The sequence below is a fragment of the Thalassophryne amazonica genome, chromosome 21 (genome assembly GCF_902500255.1).
Source record: "Thalassophryne amazonica chromosome 21, fThaAma1.1, whole genome shotgun sequence".
NCBI lineage: Eukaryota > Metazoa > Chordata > Actinopteri > Batrachoidiformes > Batrachoididae > Thalassophryne > Thalassophryne amazonica.
The window spans coordinates 18,733,506-18,760,199 of NC_047123.1; the positions used below are offsets into that span (position 1 = coordinate 18,733,506).

At 39.1% G+C, this 26,694-nt stretch overlaps 3 protein-coding genes across 8 annotated transcripts in view; 1 reads left to right on the plus strand and 2 right to left on the minus strand.

Annotated features, from left to right (window-relative positions):
* rnf8 (ring finger protein 8, E3 ubiquitin protein ligase) overlaps positions 1-213 on the minus strand; it is a 17,959-nt gene extending 17,746 nt beyond the window's left edge. For 3 of the 4 annotated variants that reach the window (XM_034161985.1, XM_034161988.1, XM_034161987.1), the window contains exon 1: positions 5-212. In XM_034161985.1, coding sequence (XP_034017876.1) covers positions 5-127 — 123 coding nt within the window. In that variant the 5' untranslated portion in view covers positions 128-212. Of the gene's footprint in view, positions 1-4 lie in introns of all 4 variants that reach the window. The other variant, XM_034161986.1, reaches the window with a different exon arrangement.
* aida (axin interactor, dorsalization associated) overlaps positions 1-26,431 on the plus strand; it is a 26,679-nt gene extending 248 nt beyond the window's left edge. Inside the window, exons 1-10 of one of the 2 annotated variants that reach the window (XM_034161990.1) lie at positions 13,379-13,644; positions 15,728-15,794; positions 15,965-16,018; positions 18,382-18,436; positions 18,626-18,689; positions 20,247-20,350; positions 21,716-21,838; positions 21,949-22,071; positions 24,326-24,443; positions 24,542-26,431. In XM_034161990.1, coding sequence (XP_034017881.1) covers positions 13,508-13,644; positions 15,728-15,794; positions 15,965-16,018; positions 18,382-18,436; positions 18,626-18,689; positions 20,247-20,350; positions 21,716-21,838; positions 21,949-22,071; positions 24,326-24,443; positions 24,542-24,647 — 951 coding nt within the window. In that variant the 5' untranslated portion in view covers positions 13,379-13,507 and the 3' untranslated portion in view covers positions 24,648-26,431. Of the gene's footprint in view, positions 1-13,378; positions 13,645-15,727; positions 15,795-15,964; positions 16,019-18,381; positions 18,437-18,625; positions 18,690-20,246; positions 20,351-21,715; positions 21,839-21,948; positions 22,072-24,325; positions 24,444-24,541 lie in introns of those variants that run through there. The other variant, XM_034161991.1, reaches the window with a different exon arrangement.
* LOC117502864 (E3 ubiquitin-protein ligase rnf8-like) lies at positions 4,298-10,673 on the minus strand. Of its 2 annotated transcripts, XM_034161993.1 has the most exons (5): positions 10,246-10,673; positions 7,772-7,879; positions 7,240-7,444; positions 4,763-4,833; positions 4,298-4,726 (listed from the first exon to the last, which is right to left on the minus strand). In XM_034161993.1, the coding sequence occupies exons 1-5, from the start codon at positions 10,381-10,383 to the stop codon at positions 4,688-4,690; spliced, it is 561 nt and encodes a 186-aa protein (XP_034017884.1). In that variant the 5' UTR covers positions 10,384-10,673; the 3' UTR covers positions 4,298-4,687. The 2 variants fall into 2 exon arrangements, with proteins under 2 accessions (XP_034017884.1, XP_034017883.1); XM_034161992.1 differs by having other exon boundaries at positions 4,298-4,833.
* Positions 26,432-26,694: the final 263 nt, after the last annotated feature.

The window sequence follows — 26,694 nt, forward strand, 5'->3', positions numbered from 1 at the left end:
GCACCTCGGTGTTTTCGAACAAGCGAAGCCAGTCTGTGTTCCTTCCAACCCGCATTAAACAGCAAACCTTTGGCTCGGCACATTCATCCTCTTCAACTACAGGAGAGTCTGATGACAAAATATCCATTTCATTTTATTCTGCCACCAACTTACAACGGTGTTAACGAACACACGCGAAACATTTGCTGACCCTCTTCCACTGTCAAGTTAGACGCTAAAGACGGCTAACGAAGTCACATCCGGTGCCGGTGTGTCAAGTTAGACGCAGGTAGCGATGGTACATCCGGTACAGGAAACAGAAAACACACATACACGCAGTGTTTATATATATATATATATATATATATATATATATATATATATATATATATATATATATATATATATATATATATATATATATATATATATATATATATATATATATATATATATATATATGCAATAAATAAAATCGAAACATTAAAAAATACACAAAGTCAAGGACAGGTAAGGATAAAACAGGTGCCAAACACCTCTAAAAAGTCAAACCACCAATATAAAAAGAAAAGGAAATATACAATAATTATTAAAAGAATATGAAAAATTACAGTTCATTATATTACTATTGATGCTGATAATATATTGATATTTCTAATTATGATGCTGAAGAATATGGACAAACAATTCTTTCAGGAAATTGCACATCACAATTTGTTGGAAAAGTGGAAAATATGTATGGTGCATGGCTGCACACCTTGTGGTTGCACCAGCAAAAAAAAAAAAGAATCCCAAGAACTTGGTTTAAGAATCAATTAAAGCTACAGTGTGTAAAGTTCTTATTATTATTATTTATTTATTTATTTAATGGTAAGGTTACAGATTGCATTATGTCATCACCAATAATGATTTTCTCTTCACATTTTCACTTCTTTGGTGATAGAAATTTGTACAATCTTACTTTCTCTTGTGATAAGCACTTTATTTGATCATCCTTTTCACAGTGCATAGGGGAGCAACCATAGATTATTTTCTCAGTCATCTGGCCGTGCTGCAAAACGTGAAAGAACGGATTAAGTTTGTTCCCTTTGGGTTACTGTATCAACATGGTAACCTGCATGAGGTGGGCCCACTCCCATGTAGTTATGAAAACTCATCAACTCCTTGTTACAGATTCATCTGGTCAATCAAAGCTGGCCAGATTTTAACCAATTATCCTAATTATGTGCTCTTTTAGGTTGGAGAGTTACAAGATGCTACTTTTTATCGTTTTGGAGTTATCGCCTATAAAAGCTGGCTGGGATGGTCTCACCCTATATTTTACTGCTACAAGTCCTGTTGCTAAAATATCTTCTCTCTGTGTTTAACATTGCTTTAGAAAGTTGAACTTGTGTTTCTGTGAATGATCTGACCCAGAATGGATGGACTGTTCCTTGCTGGCCAGCAACATGAGCCCATGGAGGAGAAAGCAGACCTGAGGTGGACAGGACAGTTGCCTGAAGGTGATCCATGAATATTGGCACTTTAGCTACATCGATTCTATTAATTCTTTCTGCCCTGATAAATATTTCAGATCTTTTTACCTGTAAAGACTTTTGTCTGTACCTTCAGGTAAACTGTTGTCCTGAATCATTCCGACACTTCAGCCCTCAACATCGCCCTCTATTGGACGCTGTGATCTCCAGCATGTCCAGATGAAGTATTGTCCATTCCATGAAATGTCCTAAAGTGCTGGTAAATATGGCAGAGGTTTACTTTAGTGGACAGAGACCTATGGATTAGAGGTTGGCGGATCGATCCTAATATCGATAATATCGATACCAACGCTGGTATTGATATTGAATGATCCTCGTGTAAAAAGATCGATACTCAAGCTTTTTTTTCCTCTCCCGCACACACTGACTGCTGCGCAGATTCATCAAAGTCTACTCTGTCTGTAAGAGCAGCACTGCACTGAGTTACACAACACAGAGCAGCGCACCCTCCCCCTCTGGTCTTTTGTTATTGTGTTATTGTGCCATCACATGGCTCAGGGGCACTAGCCAATTTTGTTGTGGTGTGTTAATTTTGTTGTATTGTGGTTTGTCAGCCCTCTACCTCAGATTTTAAGTTGAGTGAATTTTTTTTTTTTTTTTTACAAAAATCTTGATTGTGATAAAGTATTTTGTTGTCACGTACAATGTTTGGCGAAATTCTATCCTAGGTCTTTTGGATCCTTTGGATCTATGAAGCTTAAATATGAAAAGTATCGGTATTGGTATCAGCAATACTGGGCCTGTATTTACTTGGTATCGGATCAATACCAAGATTCCCGGTATCGCCCACCTCTACTATGGATACTGATTTCTGAACAATGAGTCACAAAAAGCTACCAAGACAAATCTGATTGGTCCTTATTTTGAATTTACGCTGCCAGATCCTGCTAAGAAACCGGTCTGTTATCAATTTAGCAAGTTTGTTGTGAGATATAGCAGCATTTTACTCTTCCCAAGGGACAAATCTGGTAACTTTCATTTCACGCAAACATTTTAATACATGGATTTATTTTTTCTTTCACTTTTGATGCTCTGTGTGCTTCTTACCCTGTGTGCTGCTATACAATCCTTCTGGAACCTAAATTTTCCTGAGGAAATTTCCCAACGGATTAATAAAGTTCTATCTAATCTAATCTGTCAGAGCGCTGTGAAGTGCGCTTTTCCACAAGTGGGTGCTGCAATACCCATATTTAGTAACTTGGAAATGTTCATGTATCCATCCCCTGACTTGTCTGGCTGTAAGTGATTGATTTGTATATAAAAAATATCCTCAAATTTAGTTTGTCTGATTACTTATGGGCTCTAAAAATGTAGGTGCAATAAAAAATGGTTAATACCCTTAAATAAAAGCTTTGAGCCAATACTGCAAGCACATTTCATTCCATATCCACTGTGGTGTACAGCCAACATTAGTTTGTTTTGTCTAAATATTTATGACCTAAATTTACCCATATTCTCTCAGAAATGACACTTTTGCACTGCTGTAGAAGTTAAAAGCATTTTATTTGTTAAAATAAAAGTAATGCAAATGTCTTCAGTCTACACCCACCACCACAAAAAAAGAATACTAAAAAAACACAAAATGAGTCCAGAGAATATAAACCTTTATAAACAATTTTAGTAATCATGTCAGTGACACATGGCCTTCGCCAGCAATCTCATCTTCTTGAAATAAGTGACACAACAGTTTGAAGTGTGGCGGAAGAGTGCAGCGTTTTTCTCTGTGAACAAAATCTCTCTACAAAAGGTGGAAAAAATGCAATCAAAAGGCATTCTTATACACAGCCAAGAACGGGTCCATCAATCAAAAGATGTGCGAGTCCCAAAGATAAAACAAACATTGTTCAGCTGAAGCCGGCGGAGATTCACATCGGTATCTGTCTGAGCACATAAAATAGGAACGTCTGGTGCCTGAAGCCAGTGTGACCGACCGCTTCACTAAAGGGTGCCACTCGCTACACGATACAGGGCGCTTGTGCCTAAATGTAATGCGTAAAACCACAACTTAGAATAACTACACAGGTTTTCCATCTGTGTCTGATGCAAAATGACATCTTGAAATAAAATTTAACTCCTCCTGTGAGCGAATGCTTCCCATGGTGGGTGAGTTTATGCACACAGTCAGTGACGGTGCATCAAACTGCATCACGCCAGCAGTCTCACCTTTTCTAGTTGCCACCTGCTGCCAAAATTGCTTAAAGCTGCAGTGAGTATGATTTAGTGCCATCTAGTGGTGATACTGCAAATTGCAGTCAGAAATTGTGTTTTTCTTCATATTTTTATTTTGTTGGTGACAAAGATGGATGCTCTCTTGTGATAAGAAACACACATGATCCTTCAATTCACAAAAATGAGGGTTCTTAAACTTGCTAGCCTGCACCAGTAGAGCATGTAAAGTGGAGCAGCCATGACTCCTCTTCTCCTCAGTCTTCCAGCCGTGCTGCAAAATGTATCGGCCGATGGGAGTATGTCTGTTGGGCTACTGTATGTCCATGAGGGGGCCCACGTAGATATAACAAGCTCATTCTAAGCTTATATATATATATATATATATATATATATAAAACCTGCAACGATTAGTCGTAGATTAATTATATACTAATGAACATATGGTTAAAAGTGGGTGTAATTTCTTCTAAGAAACAAGCCTGAATCCTACACAGTGCAGCTTTAAGTACTTGCTTCAAGCATACAAATGATATATTGTGCACATTCAATGGTACAGGCTCCAGGTCTCTATGAACACCTTTGGAAGGAAGTCTGGCTTTTTTGATGGAGGGCAGTTTTTTTTTTTTTTAGTATTTTGGCTGCCCTTATTTGGAGTTTTAACAACAGAACTGTGCATCTCCATGTCACCCAAAGTCTGCATGCAAGTCCAGGAGACTTCAGCCTAGTTTCTTTTCGGCTGCTCTATGCAACACCACACAATACACCTGATGATGTAATAAAGGAAATATAGCCCAGGCCATGTTGCAGGGAGTTTCGAACATGTTGGAAATGCCGCGTGGTGGTCTCATCTCACCGAGGCGCACGCCTCACAACAGGACTGTGGCAAAGCCGTATTCGTATCTCAATATGTAGCAAGTGGCAGGCTTAAGGAAATGACATCACACGAAGCAGGTGTAGATCGGTCACAGCACTTATCAGAGGTACTACTTTTTTTTGTGCTTCAATCACTGTTGCTCTTCTTCGTCCCCATCCTCCTCCTCTTCCTCCTCCTCCACCACCTGCCCCGCTGCTGCTGCTGCCGCCGCCGCCTCTGCTGCCTCGTTGGCATCCTCTTCCTCCATTGCTGCCAAAAATCGTGCCTCATCAAGTTCTGGGAAAACAGAATTTTATTTTATTATATATAAAATAAACTTGTCAGGGTTTATCATGTGCAACATTCACTGAAAACTAAAAATTTTGTCCCTTTAATATTAATTTAATGGGATGCCTTGATATAAATAGTACACTCAACAAAATATAAATGCAACACTTTGGTTTTGCTCCCATTTTGTATGAGATGAACTCAAAGATCTAAAACTTTTTCCACATACACAATATCACCATTTCCCTCAAATATTGTTCACAAACTAGTCTAAATCTGTGATAGTGAGCACTTCTCCTTTGCTGAGATAATCCATCCCACCTCACAGGTGTGCCATACCAAGATGCTGATTAGACACCATGATTAGTGCACAGGTGTGCCTTAGACTGCCCACAATAAAAGGCCACTCTGAAAGGTGCAGTTTTATCACACAGCACAATGTCCACAGATGTCGCAAGATTTGAGGGAGTGTGCAATTGGCATGCTGACAGCAGGAATGTCAACCAGAGCTGTTGCTCGTGTATTGAATGTTCATGTCTCTACCATAAGCCGTCTCCAAAGACCTTCCAGAGAATTTGGCAGTACATCCAACCAGCCTCACAACCGCAGACCACGTGTAACCACACCAGCCCAGGACCTCCACATCCAGCATGTTCACCTCCAAGATCGTCTGAGACCAGCCACTCGGACAGCTGCTGAAACAATCGGTTTGCATAACCAAAGAATTTCTGCACAAACTGTCAGAAACCGTCTCAGAGAAGCTCATCTGCATGCTCGTCGTCCTCATCGGGGTCTCGACCTGACTCCAGTTCGTCGTCGTAACCGACCTGAGTGGGCAAATGCTCACATTCGCTGGCGTTTGGCACGTTGGAGAGGTGTTCTCTTCACGGATGATGCGAAGGAGATGTGTTGCACTGCATGAGGCAAATGGTGGTCACACCAGATACTGACTGGTATCCCCCCCCAGTAAAACAAAACTGCACCTTTCAGAGTGGCCTTTTATTGTGGGCAGTCTAAGGCACACCTGTGCACTAATCATGGTGTCTAATCAGCATCTTGATATGGCACACCTGTGAGGTGGGATGGATTATCTCAGCAAAGGAGAAGTGCTCACTATCACAGATTTCGACTGGTTTGTGAACAATATTTGAGGGAAATGGTGATATTGTGTATGTGGAAAAAGTTTTAGATCTTTGAGTTCATCTCATACAAAATGGGAGCAAAAACCAAAAGTGTTGCATTTATATTTTTGTTGAGTATACATTTTAACAAGGCCAACTGACTTTGGTACTCATCTCTGAATAGTTAGCTTGAACAAGATGAGGCTATGTAGTGGAGCAGATAACTGTAACAATTGTTCATTTATGGAAACAAGCGCCAAAATTGGAACACATACTCCTCAAACATTACTCTTTTGAAAAAACTGAGTATCCACTTGAATTTTCAGTAGGCGGCCAGGTAGGGGTCAATTGAAGAATTACACAGGGGTCAAAATTTAAAAATGCTCCAATCATATTGAAAGCTATATCACATTATTTGTCTGATCACAACAATACAAAAAGATATAATTTGGACTATCTATGACTGAATGTTATGGAGTTATGGGGTAAAAACACAAGAATGGTGACAAAGGTCAATTTCAGTTTGTACAGGGGTTAGAAGTTAAAGTTGCTCCAATTTTGATAAAAAGTGGTGCAAATTATTGGTTGAACTAATAGGATTAATAAATGAAAATTTTGACTGTGCTGAATACTTGGTCTGCAAGGAAAAGGTAGAGCAATGCTGACGTCCATTGGATTCTATGACATGTGACGTATGTTACCCTGTAACTTGATAACTAAGCATGCCACATAGTGCAAACTATTCCTTTTAAAAACCCTATTAACTCAAAACCCTATCAACTAATAGGGTTGATAAAACCCTATCAACTAATTTAGAGCAACTTTAACATCTGACCCCTGTACAAACTAATGCTGACCGTTGTTACCATTCTTGCTGTTTTTACCCCATAACTCCAGAACAGTCATAGATCGTCCAAACTATACCTTTTTGGTATCGTTGTGATCAGACAAATAATGTGGTATAGCTTTCAATATGATTGAAACATTTTTAAATTTTGACCCCTGTGTAATTCTTCAACTGACCCCTACCTGGCTGCCTACTGAAAATTCAAGTGGATACTCAGTTTTTTCAAAAGAGTAATGTCTAAGGAATATTTGTGCCAACTCTGGTGCTTGTTTCCAGATATGAAGGATTCCTCTGTAAATATTCTGTTATCTGCTGCACTAATGGGGTTACTTCCTGAGCCGAGACCAGTACCCATTTACAGTTTGGTGGACTGGAGCAATTGCCAAGAAACTTGTCCAAGGCAATTTGACTGTTTACGCTGAATACTGATGACAACTCATGACTCACGTTTCCTCTCGGTGATGAGCGCCTCTCGTTTTTCCCTGTGCTCCGGACCCATGCGGTCCACCATTTTGTCAATAAATTCCATCAATGGCAGGCAACGGGTTAGCAACTCAATGGTTTGTCTGCAGATGGGACAGTTTGGGCTGTCGTCCCACCATATGCTTAAGCAATGCCAACAAAAGGTGTGACCACAGTTGATGATGACAGGCTGTAGATGACAGAAACGATTATCTGACGGTCATGGAATACTTCACCAAGGCACCGTTTTTTTTGTGGTATTCAATAACATCCAAACTGTAGAAATAACACAGCACTCAGACAGTGCATACCTCAGCCAACCCCAAAATACAACCTATATGGAAGTCAATGGAAGAATGCTTGATAACAATAATAAAGTTTTCCAAAGGGTAGATGGTATGGAAAACAGAATTATTACAATGTCTGTCAGGTGGCGTATAGTGTGGACCTAGTTACTCTAGTGATGGAGGTATGCGTTCTCTGAGTGCCCTGTGCTAAATTATTCCTCCAATCTTACATTGATGTAGAACTGGAAGCAAATGGGACAATAAAACTCCTTCCCAAGTTCTTCTGTGGCTTCTGTCACTGCCTCCTTTATTCTGGCCTTTGACTTTGCATTCTCTTGCTGAAAAAGAAGAAGAAAAACAACCTGATCAAGCCAAACAATTTGTATAACAAAAGCATAACTTCTGAAACAAAAAAAAGCAGATAAACTTGAGACAAATCACTCTTGGCACGTTTTGAAAACTTTTCACGTTTTACACCCTGTAAATACTTCAACCTTTTAGAGACAATTCATAACTGAGCATCCTCTGTTGGAAGCGGCGCCCCCCACCTGCCAGAGATTAAACTACACCTTAATGCGCTTCCTCACAACATTGTCCTGAGGTTATGCACCAAGTTTATTTTGGAACATCGAAGTGTGGTCCAGAATGCGACCTCACTTCCTATTTGGAGGCTTCAAAACCTTTGAACAAACAGTTGTACAGAATTTTAACGCTTTGCTCCAACGACAAACTGTGCCAATTATAACTGTACATTTACAGCCAGGTCCATAGGAATTACAGACAATTTTTTATATTTTCTGAGCTCACACGCAAAAAAAAGAGCATTTTTTAAAATGTATTTATTGTAATATTTTTTCAGTCAGTTTTCTTTAAACAAGTCAGGGGATGGATACATGAACATTTCCAAGACACTACATAAGCTTTGGTCTTCATTTCACATCAGTCACTCACAAATGTAAACTGTACTCATGGTGAATGAGCCTGGAGTGGACAGTTCTCAAAAACTGAGCATGCAAAGAGAAGACTTGCGAGGGAAACCACCAAATCAACCGCGACAATACAATGGCTGTTATTGTTGACATTCTGCTCTCACGCAAAACATTTCTGGTCGCAACATGTGAAACCAGACATTTTGTCAGTCATTTGTGTCATTTGACGTTTTCTTCTTTTGGAATGGCTTCTTTAGATTTTGTTAAAGTTAAGACGATTGTGAGTTGTCTGCTACCTCTGAAGCCTGAAGATCTCAAATGGTATGAGGAAAAGCTCAGAGTAATGAAATCATCTTGATCATCTGGAGGCTGAGGGAGTTATCGGCTTCTGTGGCTGCAGTTAGAGTAACTGCGCACAGCCCAATGACCTGTCAAGTCCAAGCTTCTCTATTTAACATTACCAGTGAGTTGTCTGGTGATGCAACAGACAAAAGTTGCACTATGCAGTTTCTCCAATCGCAACCACAAAAGCAAATAACTCCTTTAGAGTTACTCCTCCCTCACTAGTCTCCATCATATTTGGGGGGGCACACCCACAATCTAAAAACTGTCTGCAGCTCATAGACCCTGAGTAACAGGAAGTAAACATGACAAAAACACTATCGACATGGTACCATATTCCAGCAGCCAATAGGGAGCCATAGCAAAGTACGAAATGGAGCAAAATGGGGCCTAAATTACAGTACATTTTGTTACATGCACTCATTTATGACAAAACAAACTTTATATCATAGAGTACTCACATAATAAAATATGCTTAATGCAAAATTGATATCACAAGCCATCTTAGAAGGTAAATATCAACATTTCATGCCATTCTGCGGATTATTGGGAACTGTCGCTAGGTGGCTGCACATCTGACCCCATTTTGCATCGGGTGAGTGAATTAATGAATTAATTTATTTATACATATGGCACAGACTCATATATATATATATATATATATATATTTATTTATTTTTTTTTTTTTTTTAAAGCTCATAAAGAAAACAATTTAACAATGTACGCATGTGCCGAAATGGTATGGGCAGAAGCAAAAGCTTGTAAGTGCCCACCCCTTTAACCATAAAAATAAAAAATGTAAATATACATATACCAATGATAACAAATGCAAAGTACAAATTAATCACTGAACTAAAATTTCAAAACAACCATGCAAACAACAGTGGAGAATGCACAAACCAATTTCATGAAATTAACATTTATTGTCCCCATTTTGTGGCTATCTTACGTAGCTGTATGATAACGTAGCGTGTCTGTTTATACATTCTAGGTCACATGATTTGAGGCAAACATAAATTTTGTTTTCTATCCGTTGCATGGAGCCAAAATTATGTTTTGAAGTGAAGATTTTAAGCATGTATTTTGGTTGCCGGGCTTGTAACGGTGAGGCTTCTTCACACCGACGGTAGCTGGAGCGCTCTTCTGGCCGGTCTGCTTGGTTCTGGTCATATTAAAGCTTCGTTCCGATCTGCTGAACCAGGTTTTTAAAATGTTAATAGCTGTTTTTATTGTTATGTTATGATGTGTCGTTATATACAATCATGTATACAAATATTTTACACAATAAAATGAATTCTGAATTATTATGAACAAAAGGCACGAGATTTAAAAAAGGGGCGACTGACGAGTTTCAAGATGAAAAACGTAGGGTTGTGCATGAGCCGTGACGTTAGAGAGTTTAAATAACAGTCGGCCTAAACATGAAGTCTGACCTCCAGCTCGCTGACGAGCCTCTCCAGCGTCTCTATCCGCTGCTCCATACTCGCCAGCTTCTTCGCGTGATTTTCCGGTTCTTCGAGGACGTCCTGGTTCTGGACGTGTTTGGAGCACGAGGCGTCAGTAGCTTCCATTTTGTTTCTCTTTCAAAAATAATAATAATAAACTGCTCAGTGGTCGCAGAGCAACACTTTACAGGCCGCTAACGTCTGACGCGTCCGTGACGTGCGGACGGCGACTGTTACACCTCCACGCTGCTGATGCTTTAGTTAACGGGACGAAAGAACAGTCGAATAGTCCACAGAAAGACGCCTTGTAAATCCCACATATGTCAAAAATCGTGTACAAGACGAAACGTTTTAGAAAGCAGGACACTTCACAGAACAACAACCAGCGCCTCAAACCGGACATGACTTTACGCTACACAATCACTTCCTGTAAGTGTACCGCCCACGGCCTCATGGGTATTGTAGTTCAATCAGGCAAACATGGTCCACAACAAATAAATCACTCCTCACTCATCTTCAACTGCTTATTTCACTAAAGGGTCACAGGGGGCGGAACCTATCCCAGCAGTCATAGTGTGTGAGGCGGGGTACACCCTGTACATTCTCACACTCACAGCTTCTGCTTCTATAGCTTAGCCTACTAACTATATTTGATTTTACTACTAGTCTACATACTAAATTACCTATGCTACAATCTTCTCCTGTGATGTATTTTCCTTCTTATGTCTTATTATTTATTGTATTATATATACCTTTTTCTTGAGCTGCTTGGGTGGGTAGGGAGAGTTCCCATAGGATAAAAAAGCTTTTTAACCTACCATCCCTGGTTCTCAAGACCAGGCACCTAAGTGGCTCTACTCTACTCTTTTCTACTCTCCTATTTTACTCTTCCTTTTTAGATATTTAGATATACTTTTGTATACTGGCATAGTTCCACCTTAGAATTGGAATATAATATATAAGATATACCTTACTGAATTTTCATGGGGAAAACATGCAAACTCCACACAGAAAGGCCACAGGTGGGAATTGATCCCATGACCTTCCTGCTGTGCAACAGTGCTAACCACTAAGCCACCGTGCTGCCCCATGTACAAGAATCATTATGTAGAAATTCAAGGTACTTGTACTGTACTTTATGTTAACATTTCTGTTTGTTACGCGGAGGTTATGTTTTCACTCCGGTTTGTTTGTTTGATTGGAACCCTGGAACCCACAATTTTTCACATGGTGTTATGAAATTTTTACAGAGGGTTCATATCCTGATAAGCGATAACTGATTAAATTGTCAAGGTCATGGATCATAGATCAAAGTCAGGAAAAATCACTGAATTAATTTTCAAAAATTCATAACTCTGTCAAAAAAGATTTCATTTCTTTCATAATTGACAGTGTTCTATAGGATGATATCCTGTGTTGACTGGCAAAATTGGATCCAGATCTAATCCAGATTACAGATTTTGTGGTCACTGAAATCCACATTTAATGTATATTTTACATTATATCTTAATCAAACATGCCCCAATCACTCTCATATTCGAAAGTGAGGTGCAGACTGGCACTCAGTATCACCTGACAAAGTTTGATCCAGATCTGATCCGGATTGTGGATTTTGTGGACATTTGAATTTAATATTGAAAAACCCATTTGCTGTACATTTTGCTCATTCAGAAGTGTCTCAATCACTCTCATTTTTTCTGTTATGGATTTACCGACACCACCAAAATTGGATGGAGGTTCCAATTTTATGCCTGTTTGTCAAACTTCCAGTTGGAAACCAAGTGCCAAAAAGCATTGACAAACTGTGCATAGCAGAAATAACCAGTGTTCTGTGAAAATTATCTGAAAAAGAATTCAGAAACTGAAAAAGCTGGGGAAAAAAAAACAACTGACAACACCACAAAAAAACTTAGATTCAAGTGCATGAAGTAAATACATACTCCTGACATTTGATCACATCTAATTAAGCTTATGATAAACCACTACTAACAGGACTTTGACCTTGAAAACTTTTTCCAAGGTAAAAATTTTTTTGGAATTGGAAACTACTGTTGGTGGAGTTTTGCGCGGTGCTCTATACTGTAAAACTCAATGAGTTAGCTGAACTCAACCATTTGAGGAAACCCATTGTGTTAAACCATTTGAGTTTGCCAACTTAAATAATTATCAAAAAATTCATTGCTAAGTTTGAGTAACTTAACATTTTATAGTTAATTAAACTTGTGTAAATCTAGTTATGTTTTTCAATAAAAAACCGTAACAAATACATTTCTCCCTAAAAAAAAAAAAAAAAAAAAAAAAAAAAAATCACATTACATTTTGGATTTGATTTGTTTGATGCATCCTTTGGTTTACTTGTTGACTCTGCATTGTGCTGTTCGCTCCCCTCTGGATGCAAACTCATGATCTCCGGCATGGAAGATGGCCTCTCTAACCAGAAGGCTAAAACCCAGGGATCTGTACAACAGAGTTTTAGGGCCACATTGAATTTCTTGTTTTTTTTTGTTTTTTTTTTGGACTTCAAGAATAAAGTCGTAATATTACAAGAAAAAAGTTGTAATATTACAAAAATAAAGCTGTAATATTACGAGAAAAAAGTTGTAATATTACGAGAATAAAGTCATAATTTTACGAGAAAAAAGTCGTAATATTACAAGAAAATGTCGAAATATTATATTATGACTTTATTCTCGTAATATTACGACTTTATTCTTGTAATTTACGACTTTATTCTCGAAGTCTAAAAAAAAGAAATTCAATGTCACCAGAGAATTCTTTTGAACTGTTGGGAGTGAGGTTTACTAACTACATATATGCACAGCGACACCTGCTGGCCTCCGTTACATAAACTCAATAAAAATGAGTGAATGGAATGCACTGGAAATACATCACCAACACTTAAATGCCCCAAAACTTTAAATGCACTTAAATGAACTGAGTTGTTATGACAACAGTTCATTTTTGAGTTAGTTTAATTAATGGAAATGGGTGACTATAACTTTTTTAGTTTGAGTTACATTAACTTAATTATTGTATTAAAATGGAGTGTCCGGTTTAACAGTGTGGTTTGGTATTTTAGTTGTTTTTTTTTTTTGTTTTTTTAAGGCGGGACTTCCTCCTTCGGGCGGATGTGCTCCGAGCAGCAGAAAGGGTTTGGTCCTGTCCGTGCTCGTCGCCGGGGTGTCGCCGGTTCGTCGGTGGCCGGCTGACGGCGCTGCTGCGGGGGCTCGTGGATGCACGCGCCGGCCGGATGTGCGGTTCTCCTCTGCGGTCCGCCAAAATGTCTGATGTCAACAAGACTGTTCAGAAATGGCACGCCAGTTTTAGAAAAGGCACAGATTTCGACTCATGGGGACAATTAGTGGAGGCTATCGATGAGTACCAAATGTAAGTTCCACTCAGCATCCGCAGCTTTTTTTGTTTGTTTGTTTTTCTCCTCCCTCCGCACGCTCCCTGTCGCTGTCCGTTAGTGTCCGTTAACCGTTAGGCGGCAGTTGGCTGGTGAAGTTCTCCCGCGAGCTGTCAGTCAGCGGCTCTGTGCAAACGCCGAACTCCTTTCTGGAACTTTATTTTGACAGAAATCTGCAGCTGTGTGTTCGTGTGTGTGTCATAAATGTTCCAAGAATCCCCCAGAGTGTTGAGAAACAGTCAGCCACACCCTCTTATTGTTGTGGGTGGGTTTCATGTGCTTAGTGAAGAATCCTTTCCTCTCCCTCACTCAGTCCCTCTGATCCAAGAGGTGATCTTTCTTTTCTTCTTTCTTTCTTTTTCTTTTTTTTAAATCATCTGATGTTTGATCTGAAATCACTGTGGATCTTCGTGCATTCTCTTCATGGCCGCTTGGGGGCGCAAAGAAACATCACGTCACTCTTACCTGCAAGAGTGCAGCCACCTTTTCACAACTAATATCTTGCCCATTACAACAGGCTCTTTCCTTTTCACAGCGAGGCTTATCAATTGTGATGATATCTTCTAAATGATAATTCAATGAACACAGTGGACCATCCTCCAGCAGCACACGTCATCTCAAGGTCAGGGTCAGGTGTGGAGGTACTGTGTGTCTACCACACTACAAAATCTTCCTGGGCCTGAATGGCAACCACCTAGGTAGACATCCAGCCAGGTCCTTACCACTTGATAGTAGCCATTTATCTATCTACAGCAGCCAGGTGAAATGTGGGACATCCCCTTGGCCTTCTCCAGCCGCTGTAGTCATCAACACTCTGGCACCTATGTGCTGGATCATGCACAGAGAAATGCACAGTGGGACTAAAATGTAATAACTAATGTTCTCACAAGTCTCCCGAAGACCACTTGTTTGTGGTACTTAAGGATCCTTCAAAGAGACCTACCAAAGACGTGTTGTCATTGTCTTAGGTCAATGGCTAGCATTCAAGTCTTACAATCATCCAGTAAGACGAGAAGATGTGACTCAAGATGTGTCGAGAAGATGTCTCCTCAAGATGTGGACTTTTTTTCTCCTGCAAAGTATCTGTATTGCCAGCAACCTCATGAATCTACAAGCTCTTTCCAGGTACCTCCTCATTTCAAAGGCAGACCATCCAGAGGCATAAACTGCACTGCTGAGCTAAGTCAGTGTCTCAACAAATTCATCACTTTCGCGTCATACAGGTATTTCTATTAGTGAGTGCAGGAAGTCATGAATTGCCAGGATCTTAGTCTTGATCTAAGACAATTGCAAACCCAGATACTCAAGTGCTCTAATCGAGTATTTATTGATTCCACGAAGACTGCACTATCATGTACGAAGTCAAGGTCGGTAAAGCTTTCCTTGCCAACAAAGGCGCAGAAGCTGCTGGTTTCCACACACCTACCCATTCATTGAAGAATGTAGGAACCAGAACACATCCCTGAGGAATGCCACAATTCAGAGGGCAAACATTTAGAGCTTCATCCTGCATTCTGCACAGCACTCAGAATACCTGTGTGTGGGCTGGCTATGATGTCCAGTGGGTCCTGCAAATTTCATCATATCAAGGTCAAATCAGAGGTGGGCCATCTTATGACGACACAGGTCATGTCAAGCTCATAGGCTTAAGGTAGAGGTTAAATCGGAGGTCATCGTCGACTGCAAAGAGCAGTTTGACTCAAACTTGTTGAATAAAGTCACAGCATAGGCCAGGTCAGAGGTCAAGGTCAAATCAGAGGTCATTGTCTACTGTCCAAAGGAATATCTTCAAAATGCAAAGAGGGATTTCAATGAAAATTGGTGGATAAACTGAGTGGACTGTCCTCTTACAAAACAGGTAAAGTCGGCGGTCATAGTCTATTCCCCTGGTGATATCTTCAAAACAGAAAGAGCAGTTAAGTCAACTTTGGTGGATATACTAAGTGGATCATCCACTTGCAACACAAATCATGTCAAGGTCAAATCAGAGTCCATTGTCTAAAATGCATTAATGATCATCTGTTTTATATATTTGTGTATAAATGTGTTTCTACTCATTAGTCTGGCACGACAGCTGCAGAAAGAAGTCCAATCGACAAATTCTTCAGACTTCACAGAGGAACAGAAGGTAATCATCTCCATTGTATCTGAGCGCGCTTCAGGGATAGAAAACTGCAGTTGAAGTGATTGTAGCAAAAACATGCAGACTGTCGGCTCTTCATCATGCACCGTTTTCTATCTTTAATTCACCCAGTTACAGTATTGTTCATATCTTCATATAAGAGTGTTGTTCCTTAGAAAACACTGGGGAAGATTGCAACATGCTTGGAGATGAGAAGTACCAGTTTACAGGTTTGTGTCTTTGTTTCCTAGTTACCTGCATGCAGGAGGTTGTGTTTCTTTGCCGTTTGTCTGGATGTTAGTAGAATAACTCAAAAGGACATAGGTAGATTTCCATGCAGATTGGTGGAGTTGGTGGGCCTTGGATAAAGGGATAGTGGGTGAAATCTTTGTGCAGATCCAGCTCATGGGATGAATAATACTTATAAGTATTTCCTTTGGATCTGGATTACTTGATCATGACCTTTTTTTTCTTTTCCAATCTTGATTAAAGCTTTAAAATATTTAACAGTCAGGAGCAAAAGTGTGAATCAAAGATCAGAATCTTCAGCAGTCAAGATCAAAGATGAATGATCATGATCAAAGATCAGGATTCAATTTCAGTAGTCAAAAAGAAGCAAAGTAGTAAGTATGAAGGACTCTATATGACTTACTACTCTACAGTATGTAGGACTTACTGCTCTGTATGTAGGGCTTACTACTCTATATGTAGGACTTACCAAGCTACAGTATGTAGGACTTACTACTCTATGTATAGATCTTTAATACTCTCTAGTATGTTGGACGTACTACTCTATAGTATGTAGGACTTATTATTCTATGTATAGGACTCACTACTCTATAGTATGTAGGGTTTACAACTCTATGGTATGTAGGACTTGTTACTCTATATGTAGGAGTTACTACTCTATAGTATGTAGGACTTGCTACTCTACAGTATGTAGGACCTGGTACTCTACAGTATGTAGGACTTACTACTGTATAGTATGTATGACTTATTACTCTATATGTAGGACTTGCTACTCTACAGTATGTAGGACTTGCTACTCTACAGTATGTAGGACTTGCTACTCTACAGTATGTAGGGCTTACTACTCTATATGTAGGTCTTACTATGCTCCAGTATGTAGCACTTACCAATCTACAGTATGTAGGATTTACTACTCTATAGTATGTAGGCCTTACTACGCTACAGTATGTAGGGCTTACTACTCTATGTATAGGACTTAATACTCCCTAGTATGTAGGACTTACTACTCTATAGTATGTAGGACTTATTACTCTACAGTATGTAGGGCTTACTATTCTATGTATAGGACTTACTACTCTATAGTATGTAGGACTTACTACTCTATATGTAGCACTTACCACGCTACAGTATGTAGGACTTACTACTCTATAGTATGTTGGACCTGCTACTCTGTAGTATGTAGGACTTACTACTCTATGTATAGGACTTAATACTGTCTAGTATGTAGGACTTACTACTCTATGTATAGGACATACTCCTCTATAGTATGTAGGACTTACTACGCTACAGTATGTAAGGCTTACTATATAGTATGTAGGACTTACTACTCTATGTATAGGACATACTCCTCTATAGTATGTAGGACTTACTACGCTACAGTATGTAGGGCTTACTACTCTATAGTATGTAGGGCTTACTACTCTATGTATAGGACATACTCCTCTATAGTATGTAGGACTTACTACACTACAGTATGTAGGCCTTACTACTCTATGTATAGGACTTAATACTCTATAGTATGTAGGAGTTACTAGTCTTGTTAGTGCCGGTGCTTATCTCTGGATTCCATAATGCAGATGAGCCTATGATTTCCCCTGGACGGGACATCAGTCTGATGCAAGTTATTTCCCCAGCTGAGGTCAGTACCAGTTTACAGTTGGGTGGACTTGGACCATATAGATTAAGTGTCTTGTCCAAAGACATACACAAGTTGCATCAGGATTCAAACCCAGGTCTAAATATTGGCAGGCCAGCTCCTTATCCACTCAGCTACCTCCTCTACAAACTATCATGGAGTTGTCAGTTATTTTGCCACAATATTGGCTCAACATTATTTGGACTAAAGATACACCATTTTAGTTACACTACCGTATATTTAAAGTCAACATATCTAATTTGCATTGTGAGGGAATGCGATCGACCACATTGTGGCCATGTGACTCGTTTTGGTGGGTGTGATGTAGCACTCGGGTCCATCTGGATTGAGGATGTTGGTTCCTAGAGAAGGCCAAAGGGACGGCCACATTTCACCTAGTTGGTGGCAGATAGATGGTTCCTTTGAGAGGTGTGGATGGACCTGTTGCCATCCCTGGGTGTTTCTGTAGGGTGGAGGATGTGGTGTTACATGGCACCAGTGCGTGGTCCCACACCTGGTCTTAGGGGCTACAAAAACTGTAATATCTGTTTTTCAAACACCTGGTGACCTCTGTGTTTGCTTGTCACAATTCTGTTTTTGTAATAAAAAAAAATATTTAATATATAAAATCATTAGCATGAATACTTACAAATCAAACTTTCTGAAAATCTACAGTATTTAAAGTGTAATTTTTCTGCCTGTCTTCAGTGCACACAGTCAGCGGAGGAGTTCAAGTTAGAAGACCTGAAGCAACTTGAAAGCAGTGAGTTCACCACACGGAGGAATCCTCTCCGTAATACTCAAGTCGAGTATTACATTTTATTAATAACAATAATAATAATAATAATAATAATAATAAAACCCCCTCAACAATAATGTATTATATAAAATCTAATAATAATTATTGTATTTCTATCTTGCAAACTTATAATGTTCTCTTTTTTGTTAACAGTTATTAAAAATTTACTGACATACAACAAAGAATTCCCCTTTGATGTCCAGCCAGTGCCCTTAAGGTAAATATGCAATGATTTAGTTATTTATTGAATTTACATGTCAGCTTTTTTTTGTAATTTTCAATTCACCTTTTGTTAAAAATATCACCTGAGTTAATCTTGTGTAAATGTTCGAGTTGCTTGCTAATTAGTCTTCTGTGAAAATAATATTTAAAGGGCTCATATTACTCAAAATAATATTTGAGCTCCTTTTTACAGCTAAATATGTTCAAGCACCAATGTGACATAATTCTGACTGTATATGTACAAAGTCTCCTGCTTTAAACAGTATGTAGGTGTAAAAAGGCTTGTGTTAGAGTTCTGCAACATGTTATGGATGTCCATAATTGCTGTCTGAGAAGCCCATTATATTTATAAAATAAATTTCCACCTTATTTCTGTATTATCAACTCCTTAATGTGAGCTTTTTGTGTGTTGTTTTGTACTTTTGCTGTTGGCATTTATTTTAAGATTGAAGTTTGTTTTGTTTAGTGCTGTGATTCCTGGGAATAGTGGAGCAGAGAACATAAATTTTACATCAAACTTGGAAATGCTGACAAAAGTGACAAATTTGGTGAGATAATCAAGGTAGCATTGACCAAATCTGGTTAATTGGCCATTTGAAAATTTAAGATGGTGGCCATTTTCCAAGATGACCACCAAAATGACCTCCTGAAAATTTCTTTTTGCATAAATGCTCCTACTTGATTGTTTTTCGTGTAATATTCATGGCAAACTGTATGTAGTTCATATTCCGTCAAATCCAAGATGACTCCTAATTTCAAGATGGCCGCCAAATTGGCCCCCAATTTTTTTCTCACAAAAATGTTGTTATTTGATTTGTGTGATCTTGGTGTCAAAATGTAGGTTTTTGGGCATGCCAGATTTAATTTTTCATGTTGCAATATGACATAATATATATATATAATAATAACATGAGAATCACCATGACAGATTTGATGCTTGCATCAGCAAATGCATTTTTCCATTATCTGCTCCACTATTAAAACTACAGTATTTTTATTCGTAACGAACGTGTGATTTTTAGGTATATATTGTAAAGCCACCTTGATGCTTGAAAAAATTTTGGCTCTGCACTGCTGCGCAATTTGTTGTGCCAATGTGCAGTACGCTTAAAAACATGAAGCCTAATATTTACGTTATGTTTATGCGTAAGTTGCGCACTTTTCACGCAGTGCGTGACTGAAAATGGTGCGCATCGGCACGCTATCGCACAACTGATTTATTGTTGGCGCATTGTTTACAGACAGTTGTATGCACCAGGCGCATTGCTACAACCACTTTGTGCATGTGAGAAGCCGTCGTGGCATTATTTGGTCCTGCGTCAAATTTTGAACATTTCAAAATTTTCTTTGCACACTGTCACACAGTTTGCGCACAGTTTACGGCAGGTTTACTCATTGGAACGTGTGCCAGTGTCAAGGTGGCTTAAGTCGCGTGGTCTCCCACACTATCAACCCCCCCCCCCCCCCCCCCCCCCCCCCCGCCCCGTGACGTATAGTCCTGGAAATACAGTACTCTGTAGACTGTGATTAAAAAGTGACGTCCCTCTGTCAGGAAAATCCTCGCTCCAGGTGAAGAGGAGAACCTAGAGCTCGATGAGGAGGAAGATGCTGCAGCAGGAGGAGGTTCTCCGGAAGCTTTTCCTCCACGAGAGCCTGGTACCATCAACCTTATAGTATCATCTGATCAGTTTTTATTTATTCATTTCTTTTGGGGGGGGAGATTGACTGTGTGTCTCTTTTGTTCTGTCGGTTCTGTGCATGGCTTCATCTCTCATTTCTGCCCACCTGCCTCATTTCCAAATTGTTAAGGTACACTTTATGACCCGTCGCCGTCTGAATTCATCCTCGATGGCATGACAGCATTTGGACTAGACTTTGATTTGTTGTCGCTCCTCAGAGATGTAGAGTCGAGGCCTTAAGTTTACATACATATTTGAGGTGATGGTCTAGTGGTTAAGTGTTGGGCTTGAGACCAGAGGATCCTCGGTTCAAACCCCAGCCTGACTGGAAAATAATGAAGGGCCCTCGGGCAAGGTCCTTAATCCCCCAGTTGCTTCTGGTGCTTAGTGAGTACCTTGTATGGCAGCACCCTCACATAGGGGTGAATGTGAGGCATTATTGTGAAGCACATTGAGCGTCTGATGCGGATGGAAAAGTGCTATGTAAATGCAGTCCATTTACCGTACACCTTGGAGAAAGTCTTCCAAAGTCAGTTTTCCCGTACTTCACAATGAAATCACCTTTAAACAGCATGGAAGATTCCCAAAATGACTTTTAAAAGCTTCTGAATGACTAATGAACAAAATTAGTGGTTAACCGTGGCACCCTTGGCTGTATTTAAGGGCCTAAATACAGAGGATTCATTTAAAAACCCAAACTTTGGACCACGCAGACGTTGCACCATTGAGAAAGTCCCAAATTAACACCCAGAAATTTGAATTGCATAATAATTGTTACCTATACAAGATAAATGGCATAGGTAACAGAATTATTATGCAATTCAAACAATATACTTTATGTATTTTAAATAAATACTGTCATTATTATTGATTTAGAGTAATTATAGTTTATTAATACTAAATACATAAAGCTGAGGATTATGCATTTCAAATGAATAGGATTTATTACAGTAATGAATATGCATCATGTAAGGTTTATTTGATAGATTGTATTAAAATTATCTAAAAAAAAGTAAATGGGAATTTGTCATGTAATAAAATTACTTAAATCTTAAAGGTTAGGGTTAAATATTTCTGTGAGTGGATGTCAACGTGACTGAAAATCTGAGGTTCACTGGACCTCAACTGTATCTATTAGAAGCCAAAGTTTCCGAGCTGAAGATGTGGTAGTTTGAATGGTTTTAATAGTCAAACTGAGTTATGCAGATGATGCATATAAACCCTGTGGTTTGATGGTTTGAGGTATGGCACTGAGAACATTGTGTACTATTGGCTCATTGTTGGTACCACCTGTTGCTGTGCTTGTCAGCTGTTACTTGATGCGACCTTTGTCCTTTTATAGGTACTTTGTTGCCACGGTTACCCTCAGAACCTGGAATGACGCTACTTACAATAAAGATTGAAAAAATTGGCTTGAAGGATGCGGGGCAATGCATCGATCCTTACATGACCATTAGCGTCAAAGGTAATCTATTTGGGAGCGACACATGATTTGATTTTCACTTGACTTTTAAATTTATCCAAAAGGGAAATCATGACTGAATTTCTTACATGACCCGCGTCCCCTTTGTGCAGATTTGAATGGTGTAGATTTGAACCCTGTGCAGGATACACCTGTGGCCACCAGAAAGGAAGATACCTATATTCACTTCAGTGTGGATGTTGAGATCCAGCGACATATTGAGAGATTACCCAAAGGTAACACCTGTTGCCATTGTGGAGATATAAACTCTCCACCTCATCCTGGCTCTTCTCCAGGGTCTCCTCCCAGCTGGACGTGCCTGGAACACCTGCTGAGGGAGGCGCCCAGGGGGCCTCTTTACCAGATGCCTGAACCACCTCAGCTGGCTCCTTTCAATGCGAAGGAGCAGCAGCTCTCATCTACAAATTTTGTTGTTGTTGTTTCTTTCTCAGTAGGAATCTTCATTTGGTTCAAATAGAAACTTGGGCTCTCCATAATTTTTGGGACTGAAGTCTGCTCCCTCATCTCAGTCATTACTGAAATACTGCAAGGTTCAATTTCATTATTGCCAAAGGTCAAAATTTTTCTCCTCATTTTGAGAATGTTGAGTTCGATCAAATAGAAACTTGGGGTCTCTTGGTAATTTAAGTCCTGAAGTTTACTCTCTAATCTCAGTGGTTCAAAAATACTGCGAGATTAAATTCCATTATGGCTAAAGCTGAAAACAATTTTTATTTTTTCCATTTTCAGGAAGAATGTTCCATTTGATCAAAAGGAAACTTGGGGTCTCTATAATTTTTGGGACTGAAGTCTGCTCACTCATCTCAGTCATTACTGAAATACTGCAAGGTTCAATTTCATTATTGCCAAAGGTCAAAATTTTTCTCCTCATTTTGAGAATGTTGAGTTCGATCAAATAGAAACTTGGGGTCTCTTGGTAATTTAAGTCCTGAAGTTTACTCTCTAATCTCAGTGGTTCAAAAATACTGCGAGATTAAATTCCATTATGGCTAAAGCTGAAAACAATTTTTATTTTTTCCATTTTCAGGAAGAATGTTCCATTTGATCAAAAGGAAACTTGGGGTCTCTATAATTTTTGGGACTGAAGTCTGCTCACTCATCTCAGTCATTACTGAAATACTGCAAGGTTCAATTTCATTACTGCCAAAAGTCAAAACAGTTTTTTCTCCCCATTTTGAGAATGTTGAATTCGATCAAATAGAAACTTGGGGTCTCTTGGTAATTTTTACGTCCTGAAGTTTACTCTCTAATCTCAGTGGTTCATAAAATACTGCAAGATTAAATTCCATTATGGCTAAAGCTGAAAACAATTTTTATTTTTTCCATTTTCAAGAAGAATGTTCAGTTTGATCAAAAGGAAACTTGGGGTCTCTTGGTAATTTAAGGCCTGATGTTTACTCTATTATTCAGTGGTTAATGAAATACTGCAATATTAAATTAAATTCCATTATGGCTAAAGGCCAAAACAATTTTTATTATCCCTCCCCCTATATATTTTCAGGGCAAATGTTCAGTTATATCAAATAAAAACAAATTTAAATCCTGAAGTTTACTCTCTAATCTCAGTGGTTCATAAAATACTGCGAGATTAAATTCCATTATGGCTAAAGGCCCAAACAATTTTTATTATCCCTCCCACCCCCCCACCCCATTTTCAGGACAAATGTTCAGTTCGATCAAATAGAAACGTGGGGTCTCAGTAATTTACGGCCTGAAATCTGCTCTCTCGTCTTGGTGCTAACTGAAATACAGTGCAGTGTGATTTCATTGGGCTTAGAGGTCAAAACAGGTATTTTCGGTTTGTTTCTTGTAAAAATGTTCAGTTGGATTAACTAGAAACTTTGGGTCGTGAAATAATTTAAAGCCATGATTTGGAACAGTATCCTTGGTATTTACTGATTTATTGGAAGGGGCATTTATTCAAGGCAAATATGAAATATTAATCCATTGGTCATTTTCATGAAAATTGTTCTTTTAGACTGAATATAAACCTGATATCTTTGAGTAATTAATGGGCCAAATTCAAGTAAACTTATTTCTGTACTGCCAAATCACGACATAAATCACCTCAAAGTGCTACACAGGAAGAAGTTCTAGAATTCACTCCCCCCCCCCCCCCCCCCCCCCCAAAAAAAGAAAAAAAGTCTCAGATGACTTTGGAAATATTTTCATTGTGGTCAAATGCAAACTTGGAGGATTTCAGGGCATTGACCCCAAGATCTGGTCTTTATCCTCAGTGAAATCTAATATTTAGGTTGTGGGTGGAATGGATGATGTTGCTGCTGTTTTTGGCCGTTACCACGGTAACAGTTAAATTTTTTTTTTTTTTTTTGACAGTTTGTTTTGGTCGTACAATATGTTGCTACTGAATTTCCACATTAGTAACGTTCATTTTCTTGCCTTGTTTACTGCTGTGTGTCAACAAGTCATGTTTTTATGTTAATAACCTGCACTGTGAAATCTTCCCAGGAGCCGCCATCTTCTTTGAATTCAAGCACTACAAGCCGAAAAAAAAGTTCACCAGTACAAAATGCTTCGCCTTCATGGAAATGGATGAGATCAAGCCCGGCCCCATTGTCATTGAGCTGTGCGTGCGTGTTGGATTTTACACCATTCTGAAATTAACTTTTGTGTCTTTTGTTTGTGTCCAGTTTGTCATATGACGTGTGGCTTCTTTAATTTCAGGTACAAAAAGCCCACTGACTTCAAGAGGAAGAAACTTCAGCTCCTAACAAAGAAACCACTCTATCTCCATCTTCATCAGACACTGCATCAGGGACAGCTAAGTTAGCCACATGGAGCTTGTTTTAAAGGGGTCCTATTGCACAGAATAATTTTGATCTACCTTTTACAGCTAAATATCTTTGGGATTTTATGGTTAACATCCTGAAAGTCTCACAATTCTGTGGCCGTGCATTGAGAAACTCTGCTGCTATAAGCGAAATGTACGCCTGAAATGCCTCGTTTAAGACTTCTGGGACATACGTCACACAGAATTCTGCACCTCTAGCATAGTCTGTGAGATACGCCCACACAGTCCACAGGGTAGTAATGGGATGTTCAGACATCACATCGCTCCTGCCCCAACCAACCTTTGGAAAGGGGGCGTGGCAAGCATTTGATGCAGACCCGAATCTGTCCACTGTATACGGTGCATGATCTCTGTGTCTATGGGGTAAGACGATTAATATCTATTTTTTAAGACAGGTTTATGGACATTAGTTTGCTATTAAGGTGTATAATATGATCCCTTTAAAGCACAACGCTTACATCTACCAAAATGTTTGTCACATCCAGCAATACTGAATCAGTCTTAAGTCGTTTTGTTCCGTAATCGGATGGAACTGAGCCAAACGTAAGGAACACCTCCGACCAGCTGATTACTTTGGAATTTTCATTTCTTTAATCTTCTGTCCCCAGGCGCATCACTTCGATCTGCAAAGACACAAAAAAAAACTCCCACAGTGGCAGACATAAATTGGCGTACACCCTGGCTAAAACTTAGAAAAGTCGCATGCATTTTCTCAATTGCACATATTCCATTGTGTCAAAGACACCAAGAATAATGGTGACTTTATTCCCGTCTAATTAAGTCTCAGCACATTGATTCTGATTGTCGGCTTTAATTATGAAAGTTGCAATTTGATATACAGTAGATGCACTTTTATAAACCGTCCAGCAGATACCAGTGTTCAGCATATATTTTCTGGACTCCAGGGTCAAATGTTAAAACTAGGTTTTTCACATTCCTTCCTCCAGTGTTTGGAGTTCACCATGACTCATATGTTGGCACCATCCCCAGTCACACGTTCTATCTATTGTTGAATTCTGGTTTTACTTTCCCATTTCTTTTAGATTACATGTATTTTAGCACACCAACAAGCACACGTGTTCAGCCGGTGCCAGACAGTACATTTGTTTTGGACCACAGCTGTTCCTAATTTTCCATAATCCATCCAACAGGTGGCAGACATGTCCATTCTGTTTTGTCATTACCAACAATGAAACATGGCGCGACACGATGGAGCCTATGTGCAAAATTGTTGGAAGAGTTCTGGTTTGTATTTATCTCTATGTGAGATCTTTCAGGAATGACTTTCTGAAGATTGCCAAATGTTAGAACACTGTCAACAAGGCAACTACGACTGTCAGTAACTTTTTCACGTTTTGTTTGCTTGACTGTTCAGGGAAAGCGAAAATAACAGAGTAAAGAGAACAGTCCCAAACGGGAGTTCTCACAATTTTGCGCACGAAGTGCTGGTTATAGTGTAGTGAGTTACAACTTGATAAGACACCAGAACCCAATTTACATAAGAAAATTTTCAATGAAAACTGGAATTAAAGGAAAGATAGAATGTGTGGCTGGGGATAGTTCTACAACTTTTCATATTAGTGAGGGCTAACTTGAAACAATGCTTTGAAATGTTTTGAAACATTTGAAACACCTGTGTTTTGGACATTGTTTTAGAGTCTTGATGAAATTTCTGTACAAAGCTGAGAGCTGAAATATATAAGAGGAAAATAAAACTGGAGTTAAAGAATCGATGGAATGTGTGGCTGTAGATTGTGCCAAAATGTAGTCAGGACTGCAGGTTAGTGTCGGCTAACCTTTGAAACACCCTTGATTTGAACATTGTTCCAGAATGCACACGAAAAGGAAGGCCTAATAATAGGAGCCAAAATAGAAAGCAGACTGGGAAATTATAACCGGAATTAAAGAATTGGTAGAATGTGTGGCTGGAGATGGTGCCATAAACCTTTCATCTGTACTGCAAATTAGTGACAGCTAATTTGAAACACTACTTTGAAATGTTTTGAGTCCTATGACATCTGTGTTT

Bases quoted from the DNA above. Each gene is read 5' to 3' on its own strand.
- LOC117502864 (XM_034161992.1), bottom strand. From the start codon at position 10,383: ATGGAAGCTACTGACGCCTCGTGCTCCAAACACGTCCAGAACCAGGAC. The intron at 7,445-7,771 runs GTAAGATTGGAG...TGTCATCTACAG, and splicing joins GCTTCCAGTTCTACATCAAT to CCTGTCATCATCAACTGTGG. The intron at 4,834-7,239 runs GTGAGTCATGAG...CTGTTTTCCCAG, and splicing joins GCTCATCACCGAGAGGAAAC to AACTTGATGAGGCACGATTT.